The 18,383-nt window shown below is 41.3% G+C and overlaps 2 protein-coding genes across 2 annotated transcripts in view; both read right to left on the bottom strand.

The window, feature by feature from the left end:
- LOC139921705 (low-density lipoprotein receptor class A domain-containing protein 4) overlaps positions 1 to 11,938 on the bottom strand; it is a 164,795-nt gene extending 152,857 nt beyond the window's left edge. Inside the window, exon 1 of the mRNA XM_071912008.2 lies at positions 11,811 to 11,938. The gene's annotated coding sequence lies outside the window, so the exon portion shown is untranslated. The remainder of the gene's footprint in view (positions 1 to 11,810) is intronic.
- A 1,018-nt stretch (positions 11,939 to 12,956) lies between these two features.
- cep192 (centrosomal protein 192) overlaps positions 12,957 to 18,383 on the bottom strand; it is a 35,252-nt gene continuing 29,825 nt past the window's right edge. The window contains exons 49-52 of the mRNA XM_078287282.1: positions 17,372 to 17,484; positions 16,730 to 16,856; positions 16,145 to 16,203; positions 12,957 to 14,668 (exon numbers count right to left, since the gene is read on the bottom strand). Coding sequence (XP_078143408.1) covers positions 14,536 to 14,668; positions 16,145 to 16,203; positions 16,730 to 16,856; positions 17,372 to 17,484 — 432 coding nt within the window. The 3' untranslated portion in view covers positions 12,957 to 14,535. The remainder of the gene's footprint in view (positions 14,669 to 16,144; positions 16,204 to 16,729; positions 16,857 to 17,371; positions 17,485 to 18,383) is intronic.

The following is an 18,383-nucleotide window of genomic DNA, read 5'->3' as shown; positions in this document are numbered from 1 at the left end:
GAGGACTTCAAAATTCCCCCGCCACTTTCACCTTTTTACCAGCCAAATATGATTTTTAGAATAGAAAAGAACCTGTACATGGTGGATGATAACCTGCCAAAGTGGCTGGTAGAGTAGACAAACTTACTAACAACAGCCAAAATTTACCAACATTTGGCTGGTGCTATATTCCAGCCTTCCACTATCAACACACGCATGCACGCACACACACGCACGCACACACACGCACGCAAACAACAACAACAACAACAACAACAACACAGCCAGAGCCAGACATCAATTGCTAAGCAGTGAGTGGCAGGAGACAAATTCAAATGATTTGCAGTGAAATAAGATGCAGCCTAGCAGCAGCAGACTCAAGGACATGTCTGTTGGCATCTAACCATTCGGCCTCATATGACAAGTTAACACAGCGGATAGGATGAGAGGCAAAGTATGAAATAAATGTTCACCTCTGTATCACTACAAATGACAGCCTAACAGAGTAAATTCCAATCTTCTCTGTCAGGTTCACTACAAATTACATCATATATCACTGCAAATATGGACAAACAAGTACGCTGGCGCTTTATAGGTGCTCAGGTGGAGTGGGGGGTATGCATGATTGGAGAGAGTGAAGTACGTTGACTTTAAAAACTCCACCTGTTGACACCAAAGTGTCAACAACTGTGGCAGCACAGTGATGTTTTTGGGGAGCGAGCATCAAATCATGTGGATAAGGTTAACTAATTGTTACAACTTAAGGTGATGTTAAAGACATAATAATATCAGCATGGCTATAATAATAAGACTATAATTTAAAATATAATGACGTGATTTCTTGCACATTTAAAAGCTACGTTTTAATTGAAATCATCATGCCTACACCGTGAGTGTGTGTGTATGTGTGTGTGTGTGTGTGTGTGTGTGTCCACCCCCCAAATTCCCCGACATGATGACGGATACATCGGGGATTAGCCATGTACGTGATGACAATTGGTTAATGGGAGGATGTGCACTATCGCCCTTCTTATGATTTGTTCACCTGTGGTGTGTCACTGTCAACTCAGAAAAACATGTCGTAACCTCACACTTTTCTGTAACACTGCTAATAACATCCATTTAGCTGCCAATTAGAACATGTCCGTAGGCCTAACTCAATGTTGGAAGACAAACGAAGTGAGCTAAACTTTTCTTTTACACCATTAATTATTAAAAAAAACCTTCCTACCAACCTCTTGCATCCTTTGAATAACCAAGTGCAGCTCATCCCCTATCTAAGGCAGGGTGTCTTAAACTTTTTCAGCCCAAGAGCCAAATTTAATCATCTGAGTCTCGCCCTGGGACCCGGGCTCATTAAAATGCACTGGTAAACTTGTCATGTCACCCGAATCAGGTCGTGTCTCGGCTCATAGTTTAAGAAACCACTGCGTAAGGCCTTATGAAAACCAGCCTGAGAGGAAAAGTCTCTTCCCTATAAAATTTCCTCTGAGTTCAGCGAGAGTTCACTCCCCCTTCTGATTTTTTAAGTTGTAGCCTATGGCCTGCACGGCCCAGTCATAGTCTGCATCAATAATGCAGAGACCACAGCCTGCTAACATCTCAGCCTTTAGCAAGAGGTCTGCTGAACAAGCCTCTGAAACAAAGGAAGGCTGAAGATAACTCAGACTAGCACCGTGCGAACAAGAACACTAACACCCGGGTTATTTAAAGCACGTGCCACACACACACACTCTGCAGTCACACAATAGCTAGACTTTGGAGCCTCAACACACACACACACACACACACACACACACACACACACACACACACACAGATGGCTGTACGGATGAATACACACAAATACATGCACACACTCCGCAGCTGTATAATACCCGGTTATACACACCTCCACACACTTAGATAAACAGGCAGACACACAGATGAATGAGTATGTGTGCAGTATATATACACACACACACACACACACACACATGCATACACACATACACACCCACGCACAAACAATGTTGTAGAGAAGCAGGAGTGTAGCCTGCTGTAGTGCGAGTGTCTGTAAATCTTTGAGGCTCATGTTAACAGCCTCTGTAGCTAGTCTATTGAATTACCACACAAGAGCAGAGCAGCACTCGTTACAGCATTCCTCAGTAAGGGTATGTCCACCACAAACACACACACACACACACACACGGTAAGAACACACCCTACTGTACCTCATCTCATCAAGCCACTGTTAAACATCACTGTTTGTCAGATGAAACATTTGCATCTCTAACTATTCAGGAATTGAGGACAACACTGGCTCATCTTCCCTATTGACCAAGATGCTATGGTTGAGACTATATGCTGAGTTTTGAATGGGACTGAGTCTCTAGTGTTATGAAACGTTGCACATAAAGGACCATGTAAATGTTTAATTCAAGTAAAATGGAAAAACCCCACAAGTGGAGTTACAAGGTTTTCAGGATAACAGCATCAATTTAAAATGTATGTCTCTCCGGTCTTTTCTCCCATGCAGGGATTGTGCTGAATTATTAAATCGCTACTTAGGCTTTGTGGTTAAACGAAGCTATGCAAACAAGGACGAACTGTATTAAAAGCACTCTAGCAGTAAGTGAATGCACTGTTTGACAAAACTGTTTAAATGTCTTCTGTGAAACTCACTTAAAGACTAAAACAATATCAAATTGCTGTCTCTAGCACTTTTCCTGTTTCTAGTGCTTCTTAACTACGTAATAAACTACTTAATATTGCAGTTTGCATGCTCCTAGTCAGGGTGGGAACCATCGAGCCATCAGCCAAATGCTGGTGAGTTTCCCTTCTCTACACCGTGAAGGGTGTGGAGTGTTCCCGAGGAGGCTGGACACGTAAGGCAAGGCTGTAGGCTGCCCACCCAATCAGAAGTTAGAAATGGTACTGGTATTTTCTGTGCTATTTTTCCATTGGCTGAACAAAAAAAAAATTTTTCTTAACTTTTGATTGGGTGGGCATAGCTACCGCCGGCCTTGCTCGCAACAATCTTTACTCATTGTTCAGTAGCTGGTTAAGTAACTAACTAGCTATTAATCCACTCTGATTCTATGCTATGTGGTTAGCGAGCTAATGTTAAACGTACATTACAACAGGCAAACCCTCCATGTTGGATTTTTTTCCTCAGAGGTCAATACGGACAAAAAAGTGTTTCTATTGGCCGGCTGTGCAAATTTACAGGCCAACGTTCACCAAAATTGAACTCTGCGTGAAGGCAAAGTGCCAAAAAGATTCACAACTGGAAGGGATTGTTCTTAATAATAAAAAATAAATAATGGTTTTCAACTGCTGTCAATGGGAAGCAAAATGAATTTCAGCTGAATTTTTTGTCAAAATCCAATCAGTGGTGTCTGAGGTATCACATGTGATGCATGGAGGAGCAAACAGTGGTGACATGCAAAAATAAATACATAAATAAATAATCATAGTTATTAAAATATCAAATTAAATAAATAAGACAAAATAAAACATGATAAATACATAAAACAAGTACATTTCAGTAACAATAAAATGTTCTTCAACTGATTTTAACCAAATCTGACTATTTACAATATATTGGAAAGAATATGAAGAACGTTGAAGACGTACTAGGCCAAAAACTGTTAAAAAATGCTTCATCAATGATAATACTGCTGCAGCTTTTATGAACGCAATATCTATGTCACAAATGCCCACTGCGCATTGTATTAATGACCTTGTTGAAAATGTTAATTGTCAAATTAGGAATGCCATTGATGACATTGCACCAGTTAAGGTGAAAATCTCTGGTAAGCAAAAAGCACCCTGGAGAAATGCTGTCTGTAAAACAACGGAAAAGAGAATGCCGAAAGGCTGAACGTAAATGGCGAAAAACAAAACTCCAGGTTCACTATGATATCTACAAAGAGGAGCTTCGAAACTACAACATAGAATTGAGAAATGCCAGACAATCCTTTTTTGCCAAGATCATTAGTGAAAATACAAACAATGCACGTACACTTTTTACTACTGTTGATAGACTGATAAATCCCCCAGCATCAATTGCCCCAGAGCTTCTTTCTACTGCTAAATGTAATGATTTTTTTTCAGTGATAGGATTGTGAGTATCAGACAAACTATCAGCAAATTTTACTGCTATTGACTACACAACACTTGAGGACACTATACAACAGCTTAAGTCGTCCACCTGCTGCCTTGACCCTCTGCCCACAAGCTTTTTTAAAAATGTCTTTAGCTGTTTGGCGAATGAGCTATTGCAAATTGTTAACAGCTCTCTTTTGTCTGGTGTTTTCCCAAATGCTTTGAAAACTGCTGTTATTAAGCCTCTGTTAAAGAAGAGTTGCCTGGATGCCTCTGTGATAAGAAATTACAGACCTATTTCCAATCTCCCTTTTATTAGTAAGATCCTGGAAAAAAATGTCTTCAACCAGCTTAACAACTATTTAATTTCAAATGCCCACTTTGACCATTTCCAATCCGGATTTAGACCCCATCATAGTACTGAGACAGCCCTTATTAGAGTTGTGAATGATCTTCGTATAAACACAGATTCAGGCAAGCTTTCTATCCTTGTACTTCTGGATCTTAGTGCTGCATTTGACACTGTTGATCACACAATATTATTAGACTAGAAAATTGGGTTGGACTCTCTGGCCCGGTCTTAAATTGGTTCAAGACCTACCTGCAAGGCAGGAACTACTTTGTGTCTATTGGTGACTTTGTCTCTGAAAGGGTCAGTATGATGTGGAGTTCCACAGGGCTCAATCCTTGGCCCTCTTTTATTCAACCTCTACATGCTTCCACTAGGACATGTCATACAGAAAAATAGCATTCACTACCACAATTATGCAAATGACACTCAGCTCTATATATCTCTTTCTTCAAGTGACTTTGGTCCTGTAGATTCTCTGATTCAGTGTATTGAGGAAATTAATGACTGGATGTGCCAAAACTTTCTTCAGCTAAATAAAGACAAAACTGAGTTAATTATCTTTGGTACTAAGGAAAAGAGGCAGACAATTAGGGCTCACCTTGACTCCCTGTCTCTCAAGAGTAAAGACCAAGCTAGGAATCTTGGTGTTATTATGGATGCTGATCTCAATTTTATTTAATTTTAGTAATTATGCTCCCAATTACTGGAATAAACTTTCAGAAGCACTGAGATGTGCTCCCACTGTCAGCTCTTTTAAAAGTCGGCTCAAAACATTCCTTTTCTCTGTGGCCTTCCGCTAAATCATCTGTATGTAGATGTAACGGGTGTTATCTTTATTTCTTTTATTTATGTTTTACCTATTTTATACAAAATTATTCATCAATTGGCGTCACGAACAGGATCCCAACAGGAGTCTAGAGGAACTCTGGTGAGTAGTTTACCTGCTCTGACGGGATCCTCAAACCTGTATTGAGAATTGAAGGATTTCTTGAAGTTTATAATTATAATTGTTTAGATGATCTGTGTATTGTTCTACAGGAACATTTACAAGTCCTATAGGGGCTGTGGGGCCTGCCTATAGGGTGGGGTAAGACCACTGGAAAGACTCTAGGCTCCTTCGAAGAATCCTTCAAGATCTCATCTAAATTGATTTCCTTTTGAGAGGACAAATTGAGGGAGTCACTCTCAGAGAAGTTATACTGGCTGACCAGAGGTGTCACCAGTGTGAGAGTGACTGCTCAATGTCTTTCTTTGTTTCGTTTTTAATGTAATTTTATGTATTTTTTCTGTTTTATGTGAAGCACATTGTATTTGCCTTGTGTATGAAATGTGCTATATAAATAAAGTATGCCTTACCTTACGTGTCCAGCTATCCTTCCTACAAATTTGCTTCAAGAAACACCAGCGTCTGCCATATTGGATGTTTTTTGCTAATTTTCATTTTTTGAAAAGCAGTTTTTATCCCCAAAGGCTTTTTCAGTTTTGCCTGATTGTGATTGGTACATGTGGGCGTGGCCTTAAAACTCAAGGTGGGTTTGACAATCACTAGTAACTTGGTGTACATGGTGGGCAAATGTGTCCAGAGAAATAATACCCCAATCAGCGAGATCAAACTTTTAACCAATGAACATGATGAAGGGTGTGGCCTTTCACAAAATTGACCATAACTCACAATAACAATCAAAGTATATTCTGTTACTATGAAACCTGTGAGTGTCAAATTCTAATCTTTGAACATTTTTACATGTGTTTACAGGTCATTGTCATACAAATATTTCACATGGGCTTGAACCATGGCATCACCACTGGCAACTATATTCGTTGTAATTGTTAGTTTGAAAAAACAGTGCCGTTTTTGCATTAAAAGTGATTCTCCTCTCTTCACTTTTCAAGGTTCCCTTCTCTACCAGCCATTCTGACAGCCATTGTTTGGAGGTCTTATTATGTTTAAAAAATCTGGTAAGATATAGTCTAGTAGTGAAAGTGACTGGTGGATTGTGGGATTTACTAGTCACTGTTACCTGTAGCTAACACAGTTAATTTCCAACCCTGCTTGCGATGATGGTAATATACACATGTTCACTCATTCTGGTGTTGTTCTGCCATTTATGTTGTGAGGTAGTAGAGCTGAGAGCCTCAGGCAATACCACTGAAGGTGGATCCACACTGCAATATTTCTAAAATGAAAAAAAAAGGCCTCCCCATTTAACGAAATGTGATCAGAACAGGGCGAAAAACAGCAAATTGGCACAAGTCAGGCAACCAGGAAATGTCCAACACAGATAAACAGGATTGTTGTGTCAAACAAGCTGAAATCTTGAAAACCTGAACCACAACATCTCAGAGACGAGGACGGTGTTCTGACTGAGATTAACTATCATACAGGATATTCACCTCAATGATCTGCAGGGCAGCTTAGAGGAATAAACCAAGTTTTTGGCAAATAAGCTCTTTGATCAACTTAACGCGGTGTGCCGACTGGGGTAAAAAAAAAAATCCCCAAATTATAGCTTTCCTCAGAGGGTCTCTTGCAGCACTTTGATCTTACATTTGACTAGGACGACAACTTTGGGTTTAATTAGTGAAAGAACTCTCCAAGCTGGTTGGTACTGGCCGATCTGCAAAGCCAGAAGTTGTGTTAAATATACCTTATCCCTTACCCCGACCTGGAATAGAAATGTAAACAAATTATTTGTGTGATCCTCACTTTGGCCAGAAAGTGAAAATCTTGTTTCATCTTGTGTGATGCAGTGCTTTTCAAAGGCTGGGCTGGATCCCAAACATGGGCCATGGAAATTTTATAATGTGCCGCCAAATTACTCTACAGAAATTGGTATCAAGCTATGTTATTTTGCCAAAGCCTTCTCAACTTGCTGTAGTGCACAGTAGGCTGAAGTGAACACTTTAAGCTTGTAGATTAGCAATTTAAATACAATCAATTGTCCTTGATTAATTACACAGTAGCCTGAAAAATCAGTTTGGGATCATTAGATTACTTAGAAAACAATTCCCAAGAGGCTACTAGCCGTATGTAGACTGCAGCACTTTAGTCTGTTGTGCTTCCACATACCATGCTTTATACACGACAATGTCACATACACACACACACACACATTAAGTTACAAGACACACATTTGTACATACAAAGACAAACACACAAGAGCAACCGCACAGACAAAGACACACACTCTGGTGCAGGTTGGCACTCGTCTTTGCCCGTCTCGCGCCTTCACTCCACCAACACAATACTGTCACATGTTGGCGTGTCACATGGGCTCCGAGACAGACAAGGCCGTATTATCAACAACTGGCTGGAGCTCAGGTCCTGTCTGTGTGTGTGTGTGTGTGTGTGTGTGTGTGTGTGTGTGTGTGTGTGTGTGTGTGTGTGTGTGTGTGTTTGGGTTGAAGCTCAGCGCTCAGACTGGTGTGTGTGTGTGTGTGTTAGAGAGAGAGTGAGAGAGAGAGCGCCAGTGAGAGTTCAGGTTAAGGCTGAGCCATCAGCGGCAGACAAGCCCTGTCACGTCTCCCTCCTCTGTCTAACACACACACTCAGCCTCTCGCCTCGGGAGGTGAGAAGCCGCTAATTGGCAGAGGGCGAGACACACACACACACACACACACACACACATACATACACACACAGACTGACGGTCAGTTACAGTCATACACACACACTATGAAGAACAAAGAGACAGACAGAAATACAAACAGACAGATGGACACACACACACACACACACACACACACACACGTCTGCCTCTCTCAGCATAGCCTAATGCGTGGCAGTTGTACAGTGAGCTGGGCGATCCAGACAGACACCAGACTTGGTAGACTGGAACACATTACAGGAGCTAATAATACACACAGGCTGGCTGCTGACTTTCTCCTGAACTTTCTCACTTATTTATTATTTCATGATTTTTTATGTATTTTATTCATGTATATATTAATGTCCTCTACCTTTGCAGTTTAGCCTGCGCACATTGCCGACCTTAAAAAAAGTGAGAGCTTGCCCTCTGTGTGTTCCCTTGTTTAAATTAAGGTTGAATTAAACAAGACACTGCAGTCCCAGAGTTACCCAGGCCATCTGCTCTATGGATACATTCTATGAAACATATAAGCACAGCATTAGAATGGACTATGAATATAGTACTATTGATATGGTACTAACAGAGACACATTTGATAGGTACTACAGTACTGACCCGGCTGGCTTGAGACACCCATCCCCCTCAGGAGTTAAGAAATGAATGCATAGAAGAAGCTAAACTACTGTAGCTGTAAATGTGGCAAAAAGTAAATGGAGCCCTAAAGTCCTAGTTTAGCTTTTAACATTTTAGATTTAAATTTTAGTGACATACAGCAGAGCTGGCCTGAGGAAATGAATAAATGTAGAAATGAAGAAAGGTTCAAGGAGAATACCAGTGTCATTTAGAGTTATAGCCCATTTACTACTATCCATGTCTAGTTTACATTTCCCCCAGTCATTTTGGAATGCATTCTGTATGTAATTAGATTTTTTTGAACAATCAACTTGTTTGCCATTGTTTTTAAAATACAAACTTCACGGTATCAAACCTAGATTGAAACTAACAGTTGTCTCAGGTTAGGGATAGGCCCCAAATAAGAAGACATGGATGTGACAATACAGTTTGTATGTTTTCAGGTGACTGACAGTAAGCAGGGCATGAAGTAATCACAAAGGATATCAGCGATTGGTGAAAAGATTTGTCTACATCTTATGTTAACATTGTGACAGCCACGCCCTCCAACCTCACTCACCCAATCAAAGAGCCTGAAATATTCTCTGGTCCAATGAGAGGTCTCTGAATGCGCACACTGATATGAAAGAACTAAATTCGGGCATAATGAAATAATGATAAAACAGAAACTCTGACAAAACCAAATTCAGGCTTCATGTTTACTGTGATGGACTCTCTAGCTCAGACAACTTTCGAGTCTGTAGAAGTTGTTTTTCACACAAGAATGAATTGAACCGCAAAGTGCTTCTTCTGAAGGTAGGAAAACAAGCCCTGATATCTCTAACTACGCTGACTGTGCAGACACCAGCAGCAATAATGCGCAGGAGAGAAGCAACCTAGACGATTGGCACAAACTTAAAAAAAACCCACAGGTATTATCCTATAATTCTTTAATTCCTCTAAATCTTAAACCTGACAAAGACAGCAATGGTGTCGAAACATTGGCAACATTTAACTGTCTCAATAAATTACATGTTTGCGCATCATCCACTGGCTTGTGAAAAGACTTTTTTCTTTTTTTTTTACTTTTATTCAACCTGTCTAAGCCACCTATACCAAAACAGCTCATTTCACCACTACTACAGAAACCCAAAGGAGAAAAAAAGTAGAGGGAAAGGCATGAAAGCATCCTGTCAAAAATAGGACACTACCTACACTAGCTACCTACACTATTCTACTGCCATAGCCAACGGCTCTGACACAACTATCCAAACTCCACACTCCACTCACTGACTGGATTTCTGTCAGAACTGTGTGAAAATAAGTGTGAGAGACAAAGAGTGTGTGTGAATGAGACAGAAAGGGAGAAAAGATGCAAAAGAAAATGAGGTAGAGAGAGATAGCTTGAGAGAGACAGTATGTGTGTGTGTGTGTGTGTGTGTGTGTGGGGGTGTGGGGGTGGGTGGGTGGGTACACAGACAGACAAACAGAGAGAGAGAGAGAGGGGAGGCTGGGGAGATGGCTGAGAAAGAGAGCTGAAAAACAATGATGGTGCTTCAGAGCTTGGAGGACTCTCTCTCTCCCTAAGGTCTCCCATTGGAGCCTTTCAGCCTTCAGTACAAGCAGAGGCAGGGTACAGCCAGGGAGGGAGGGGGCTGACGTAACAGCCAGCCAGCCAGCCTGTCAACCAGGCAGCCAGTCAGCCACGAAACACAGTGCAATAGAATATAACAGAATACAACAGAAGCGAAAACTTTCCATACAGCAGGGTTCCTACACTCACTTGGGCATCAAATTCAAAAGTGTTCAATGACTTTCCAGGTTTTGTTTGGTGAAATTCAAGAAGTCATGTTTTGAGGTCAGACATGACAAGTTAGACATCATAGAGGCCTCATTTTTTTACTCATGATCTTGTCAAGTCAAGAAATCCTGGTGAAATCATTCATTTTCAAACTGCTGCGATATCAAAGCAAATCTCCATCAGAGGGTTTTCCTCAGAATGTGAATTGTTGTTGCTAGGATGAAAAAACATTTACGGCCTTGTTTTTCTCAAATCCAAACTTTCAAGGCTTTCCAAGGCCCGGGGGAAACCTGATACAGAGCCGTGCCTTCCCCAGACTGAAAGCCACAGAACAGAGCTCAGTAATCAAATTAATGTAAAGCTGCTCAGCGGGGTGGAATACAGCTGACAAACAGACTGGTGCTCTGCCACTGTACAAATCAACTACAGTATCACCCAGATCAGTGTTTTAAAAGGCTGGGTGAGGACCCACCTTGTGTCATGTAAAGATAAAAGGTCTCCAAATTATAGGCTGGAAGAAGAATTGTTGGTCTCAATTGTGATTTTCCATACAGCTACAAGCATTGCCATGTTGGCATTATCTTTGCAAGTGTCTGCAACATAAATAGGGATTATGAAAAACTGTAGGCTAGTATGGATGAATATGTTCATTATGGGTTTCACTGTGTCTCCACTGTGGTTATCACCCCACCCTACTGTATAGACAGTTATATAATTCTGTACTAAGTCATATCCAACAACAACAATCTTCTCAGATGGGGTTCCTTAGTGACAAAATCTTATCAAATAGCGGTCCTTTGGTCTAATATGCATCTATTTGCGGGTCATCGGCATGAAAAAGTTTGGTAACCCCTGGCCTAAAATATGAGTGACAGGTCTGGGTATCAGATTTCCCAACTAGCTTCCCAGCTAGCCTGCTCATCAAATCACACAGGGCAAGTCAGTTAACGGTAGCTAACAACACACCAGCATGATAAAAATGTACTTCTGTCTCTCTCGAGTCAAGGAAATAAATGTTATGATAAATAGACGCCACATGCAGTGATGAAGGGCTGTGTTAACCTACAGGGGCAGAGACGTAGCGGACTGGTGTTTTGGCCCCGGCGGATGGATGGGAGCCAGCTAGCCTGCTGGCTGCTACGTTAGCCGGGTTAGCTTAGCTCTGCTGTCTGGCGCAGCTCGGAAAGCGGCTCCAACTCCAAACAGCAACTTTCACCGTCTGGCCCAAAGTCAGACCTCACACCGGACAGCCTGGCTAGCGTTTAGCCACACCAGCTAGCATAAGCAGAAAATTCCTCCACCCGCCTGCAGCCAGAGCATTTATACATTAAAAAAAAAAAATACACCACTGTATAAATATAACTAAGAAAATGTTGCCGTCTTCCTACCTGTAAATGCAGTCGCTAACGAGCTAAGTCGCCGTGTCTGCGTCTTTAAAGTCTGTGCTGTTGTGTTGCTAGACGTCAAGTCCAACTGCACTACAGTGGTTTCCAGTCTGGGCAGCAAAATAAAGCCCAGCTCCCCTACTGTACTGTACACTCTGCTGACAGCGAGCTGTTCATGAATCTTTGGCGACACCTGCAGGACACTTGCAGTATGGCAGCCTACAACTCGACTGTACTAATAATTTGTTCCCATAGGTCAGAGGTCAGGGGTCAGCTACAGAACAGCACCCTCGGAGTTGGTAGGGATTCAGTGCCTTGCTCAAAGGCACTTCAGCAGGGCAGATGCTTGCCTACATGGGGGTTTGAACCCTGGTCTTCTGATTGAAGGACGGTCCAACGCCACCCTGCTGTGCCTCACTCTAATCTGTGTCATGTTTTGAGGTCAACTGTGCCTTGTAATGGCAAAGCAACAGGAACTTTGTTATACTCTCTCCATCTTTACTGTTGCTTCTACCATATGCTGAGTGGTATAGAGAAAATGCCATAAAAATAACCCTAAAAATTAGCAGATTGCATCCATATCCAACTTATCCTTGGTGGTTTTAATGAGCAAGTGTGCGTTTGTTTCCCATGTGGTCGATAAGATCAGCACTGAGACAAGCACCAGGGGGTTTGGTGTGCTTTGGTCTTGTTTCTCAGTATCCAGACATGACCACAGGCTTATCAGGTTCATAATTAGGCCACCATATGTTATCTGGGTCTGTCTGAGGGGCTGAAGTCCGCACAAGATAAATCTGTTGATAGATATTTTCCCTCCAGTGTCCCTCCTGCCTGATGGTCAGTGTTTGGTGGCAATTTGCAGAGATGCACAGAATGGTATGCTTCTCTCATGTTACCTTTATATACTTCAAACTACTGCACACAAATAACCAAGAGATGATCTGAGTGGGCATGAAGGAGATGGCATCCCTAAGTTGACACAACTTATTAAATGCATTCTTCTTGATAACTAGATTTTAGGAGGTAATGGAGGGAAAAACAACAACCTACCTGTCAACCATCTTTTGTATTCATAAATCATCCACTGTCACTAATTGCCCACTCACAGCAATGCTATTACAAAATATTAGAATGACGAAAACAAAGCTATTTATCACAAAACTTTATTTAAAATGTGTACATAGAACAAAATATATTACAGAATATACTATTTAAAGCATGTGCAAATTCTAAGACAAAAGATGTGTCAAAAGATAGTTTTGAGGGTGTGTTGAGGGCAACCTGTGACAACGTGTTGCCTTCATACTGAATTTGCTATGCAAATTGTAAAATGAACTCAACACAAGGTAGTGTTTTAAACCTCCACAAAGTATTGTGACAGTGTGTGGCATCCATCAGCTTAATAACACATCCTTGATAAAGTTTATTTACATTTTCCTACTCCAATTCCTGCTTCCAAACCGATTATGGATGTGAATCCAATACCCCCGAGCAATTCTGGCCATTCGCCCCGGAGCCAGAAGAGGAAATGGAGATCTAATTTTCTCGGACTGGAACAGTGATTAACACCGTTTTGCCATGGTAACCACACCGAGCTGGCCTGGCGAGCTGCCGAACAAAAACCCCACCGGGGGAATCTCTTAGCATGTAATAACAATCATTAACCATCCTAATGTTGCTGGGAGCTGTCCTGATCATGACTCAATTAAGTGCATCTGGACTGCTTGGTACAAGTCTTGGAGGTTGCCAGGAAGTCAACACATGGCACTGACAAAGGCTGCCATGCAGGTAGGCAATGTATGACAAGTAGCCATTGCCATAGAAACAACGCCAGCACGGAAAATTGACAAGAAACTGTGAGGCAATGGAGACAGACCTCAGTTTGTAGATTAAAATTAAACTGACTCACAGGAAAAAGTTTTTTTTTCTTTTAATCTACTGAACCCTTAAGTCTCTTGTAGTCTTGTTAAGATCATTAGTTCATTATACCAATTAATAAATCTGCTTTGGGACAAAAGTTCATACATAAGAAGTGGACCATTTTCATTTCCAAAAATTCTATCACGTAACAAGGCAAAAAGGCAACAGTGTGGCTTTTCCAAATAACCAAAATCCCTGCAGCCACATTACCAAACAAGAGACAAAGGCATTCCTGTGAGACTAAATCAAAGTAATCCCCAACGTATCCAAACTGGTGCTGCTACTGCTGCTGTCTAGCAGGGGCCATGGCAACAACAATGCTGCCTTGTGACATGACTCAGGGCTAAGGCAAATGCCAGATCCAGAGTCAAGTGACAAAAATCATTAGCTCTCTGAAATGCCAGAGCAGTGCAGACTAATTGTGAGCCAGTCAGACCAAATCATTCAGCTTCAGGCACAAACAGGCACAATCATTTTTCACGGGCCAGTTGAGGACACCTGTGCCTTGGCCAGTGTGGACGGAGTGATGCAGACAGAGCGGGGCTGGGCTGGCAGCACACACAGTCTCAGTCAGCCCCAGCTAATCAGCCTCAGTCTACATTGTTTGAATGTCTGTAAATAAGACGAGGAGGAAGGTTTAAGTCCAGTTCCTTTCTTCATGTGACCCTTAGTAGTGTTTTCCGTTTTTCCTTTTCCTCTCTGTCACTCTTGTCTGCCCCATGATGAATAGTACAGAAGAGGGCAAAGTCAGCCAGCCAGCCAGCCAGTAGGAGGAGGAGGTGGAGGAGTAGGATGGTAGATGGTGAATTCAAGGCAAGGCCTCACCGGTCAGCTGAATAACGAGACTTCCACTTGTTTCTGACTGGATGAGCAGCAAGCCAGCGTGTCTGCCTGCTGTGCTCGGCTTGAACTGGATGGGTAGCTTCAGATAGTGCTGTGATCTATGGGGCGTGGAAGAAGACTGATAGTCAATGGATAGAGAATCATATCAATTTGAGATCCTAGGGCATAAATGTATGCACACGTGCACAAGCACGCGGACACACATGCATGTGCATGCATTTGCACATGTAAATATAATCTAGCACTTTAGTGTTGCACTATGACATGAAATGATATGAAATACAATCTAGCATTCGTCACACTAGACCAGGCGTATTAAACTGTCTGCCATGGAGGGCCGAGTGTATGCAGGTTTTCATTCCAACCAAAGACTACAGCAGGTGATTTCACTGACCAGTTCCTCCTCTCTGGTTGAAGCTGTGCTAACCAGTGAAATCACCTGCTGTAGTCTTTGGTTAGAACGAAAACCTGCGTACATTTGGCCCTCCATGGCACATGGTTGGATACCCCTGCACTAGACTATGGCAGAACTAGTTATCTTAAAACACTCTACTGAAAAGAAAAATATTCAATCCTTAACCAAGTTCACACAATAAAACAGTTACAGCATAATGTATATATGATTAACGGCACACCATGGTAATGCTCAGTGTGGATGTGGTGGAAATGAGAGTGCATGATGGTAGGAGTCATAACATGCCAGGGTCACAACATGGCCACCACGAATCCACACACAGCAGTGCTCTCCACACACAGCAGTGCTCACAACACACCTAGGGCTGGGTCAGGTTCAGGCGGTAGCAACACATGGGAATATTCCAGATTCAAATGTCATCAGAACACAAGGATGCTTTATTTTTGTATTGGATGTAAAAAACATTTATGAATGAAATACCAATACCAAACTTTCCAAGGTATGTCTTGTTTTTCATACCGCTTGTATATTCTTACAAGGAATTTTCTATTTGAACATTGCACACATGTTGTGCCCCTTCTGAACACAGTCCCACATCACCAGAGCACAGCATAGCACAACTGGTACCTGTGGCTGCCAGGCAGCCCCTCCCAAAGGCCTTAGTTAGGCAGAGCACCAGTACTCCCCAGGCCATAGGTGTGTATGTAGGAACATCATCCTCAGGTCCCAACATCTCACAGGACCCCTCATAGTGGGCTTTCGCAATAGGAAAGTGATGTTACACAGACTCTAAGTTGCATCAAAAGTGGGTGTGTTTTGTGTTTATTAGGTCTCTAAAACAGCTCGTTGATCACTCCTGACTGATCATGACTGCCTAACTATTTGTTTCCTTGCTGTAGTTTTATTTATTTATTTATGTTTAAACCAATGTAGACTAAAAAAATCCATCTATCAAAGTATGCATGCAGCCAATCAAACATCAGTCCCCAAGGAACTAGCCAGTGGGAAGTACAATAACAAGTAAACAATGTGACAGAATAAAGCAGTAATTCAGAGGTTAACTCAAAGTTCATGACACTACTGGTCATGAAGGTGTTACCAGCTTCAAGTTAAAAGTGAACAAAGAGTTTCTGTCGTGGATAAGGACCTCTTTACTCACCTTAGGGAATATTTGGAATGCTTGATGTGGAAGGGCTCCCTAGGGTTTACAAATTTCAGCTGCAAGTCAATTAGAGAAGCCAAACATCAAACATCAAATCCATGCAAAGCATTAGGGGTTATTATAACATTTATCATTCAGTAAAAAATAAGACAAAAAATCAGTCATGCAACTGCAATCAGTAGTGTAGAGTAAAAGTATACACAAGATAAGCTAGTATCTACTGTGATATGTCGGATGAATCTCAAAAGTCTTTCAGTCTTTCGAAACCTTATTCATGTCTTTTTAATACACTGAAGCTCATTGAGAGATGAGAAGGTCTTAGCTCTCTATAAGCAAGAATCTATGGACTGACACTTCAAATGTATTTTGATTGGTGGTTAAGGTTGAGGGTAACTGAGAAAAGACTTATGAAGTTACACCACCATCTTTCATAGAGCTCCCTACTTAATTGACAATTCATCCTTTCTGGAATGAAAAGTGCTGGCATGTAATTCAACCAAGGACTACTGCAGCAAGTCATAAAAAGCCGCAGAAAGAGATTTTTTTCCCTCTATGGCTTCACGTGAATAAGGCATGCCTCACCTCATGCGTGTCGGAGGAGTTGTTGCGGATGTTGACCTTCAAAGCACTGGACTCACCCACCCGTGTGGCTGGGAAGGTGTACAGGTCCTGGGGGGAATACACACCCCTTCGCACAGCCTCCTCCTGGCTGAGAATTACAAATTATGCCAGTTAACATATGAAGCATTTTGCTTCAAAATGAGACATCCGTAGTTTGAAAAATGAGACACCTACTCTTAATAACCTACATGAATGCCATTATGGTGTCATTATGGTGAAATTACTGAATGTCTTGAGAGCTTTGCTTGAACAATAGCGACATTTTTGAAAATTAAACCATGACTAGCTCTGCAATATTGAGGAGCGAGAAAATATTGATGCTAGAAAATCTTCCCCTTCATAAAGACTAGCTAATCAATATGTAGCAACTTCTATAACCACCCCTTACTGTATTATCTACTTTACTGTGTGACAGGCAAATTCAGCTTCCTGTTGCACAAAATAAATAATTTTTCAAAAGAAAGCATAACTTAAGATATCCTGAAGTGGCCCATCATTCCACAGATATTCTGATACCTCCTCTGCTGACTGCTAGGTTTTCTCATAGAGATATACACAGGTAGGTACCATAGGCATGTATGGTTTTAGCTAAGCAGGTCTTACCCTGTTTTGACTGCTGAGGCATCAGCTCTCTTCCTGCTCTTGACTGTGGCCTCTGTCTTCACCAGAGAGCAGTCTCCTTCCTGTGGTCCTTCCACTGGCCCGGACTTCACTCCCTTTAGACACACAGACAAAACTTAAGGATCTTAGCAACATGACTCCCATCTCCATACCACATCCATTAAAGTCCAATCAAATTCTGACTAGTGGGTATAGTTTAAAAAAGTTTAAACCGCTGGTTAGTACAATGTATTGGCAAATAAACACCTTTCAACTAGAGCTGAACAATTCATCGAAAACAAAAAAAACAAAAAATGAAATCGCAATATGAACTTATGCAATTTCCAAATCACAGAGCCTGCAATTAATTTCTTAAGAGAGAGTTTGGTCCAAAATGGATTTGTAAACAAGGTGTTTTGGAGCTTCGGTTAATCTTTGGAGTGGACCATGAGTCTCAAACTCAGTAAATCCTACACACTAACATCTATTTTTTTTTTTTTTAACAAAGTCATTTTTGTTTAAACAATTTTAAAGTTCTAAAAAATGTATGCCAAGAAAAACGTGATGATATGAATTGCAGTTTAAATCGCAATTGCAATATTCTGTGAAATAATAGCAATTAGATTTGTCAATATCTATTTCAACATCCATTAAGTACATGTCATGCACAAGAGATTTGACTTGTGAGGTCAGTGGTGACACACAAAGCTACAAAAACATCATATACAGACATGTTCGACAGACAAAATATAAAATATCACACAGTACATCTTCAGTTCTACACCCAACTGTCATGTAAATGCACAATTAAAGATTCACAAATTGGAGTTGTGGAGTACCAGTTTACGTTGTACTAAAACCCTTGGAACTCCAGTAAAAACATTGTGATAGCAATATGGCAACAATTGCAAAACCACTACCACCATAGCCACTTAACCTACTTATGTGGAGCAATCTATTTGACATCCCACTTGCTGTGTATGCTCTTAAGTTAACTGGGTCTGTCATAACACTT

The sequence above is a fragment of the Centroberyx gerrardi genome, chromosome 12 (genome assembly GCF_048128805.1).
Source record: "Centroberyx gerrardi isolate f3 chromosome 12, fCenGer3.hap1.cur.20231027, whole genome shotgun sequence".
In the NCBI taxonomy this organism is placed as follows: Eukaryota; Metazoa; Chordata; class Actinopteri; order Beryciformes; family Berycidae; genus Centroberyx; species Centroberyx gerrardi.
Note: the sequence above shows the minus strand (reverse complement) of the source record. Positions and strands in the feature narration are given on the sequence as shown.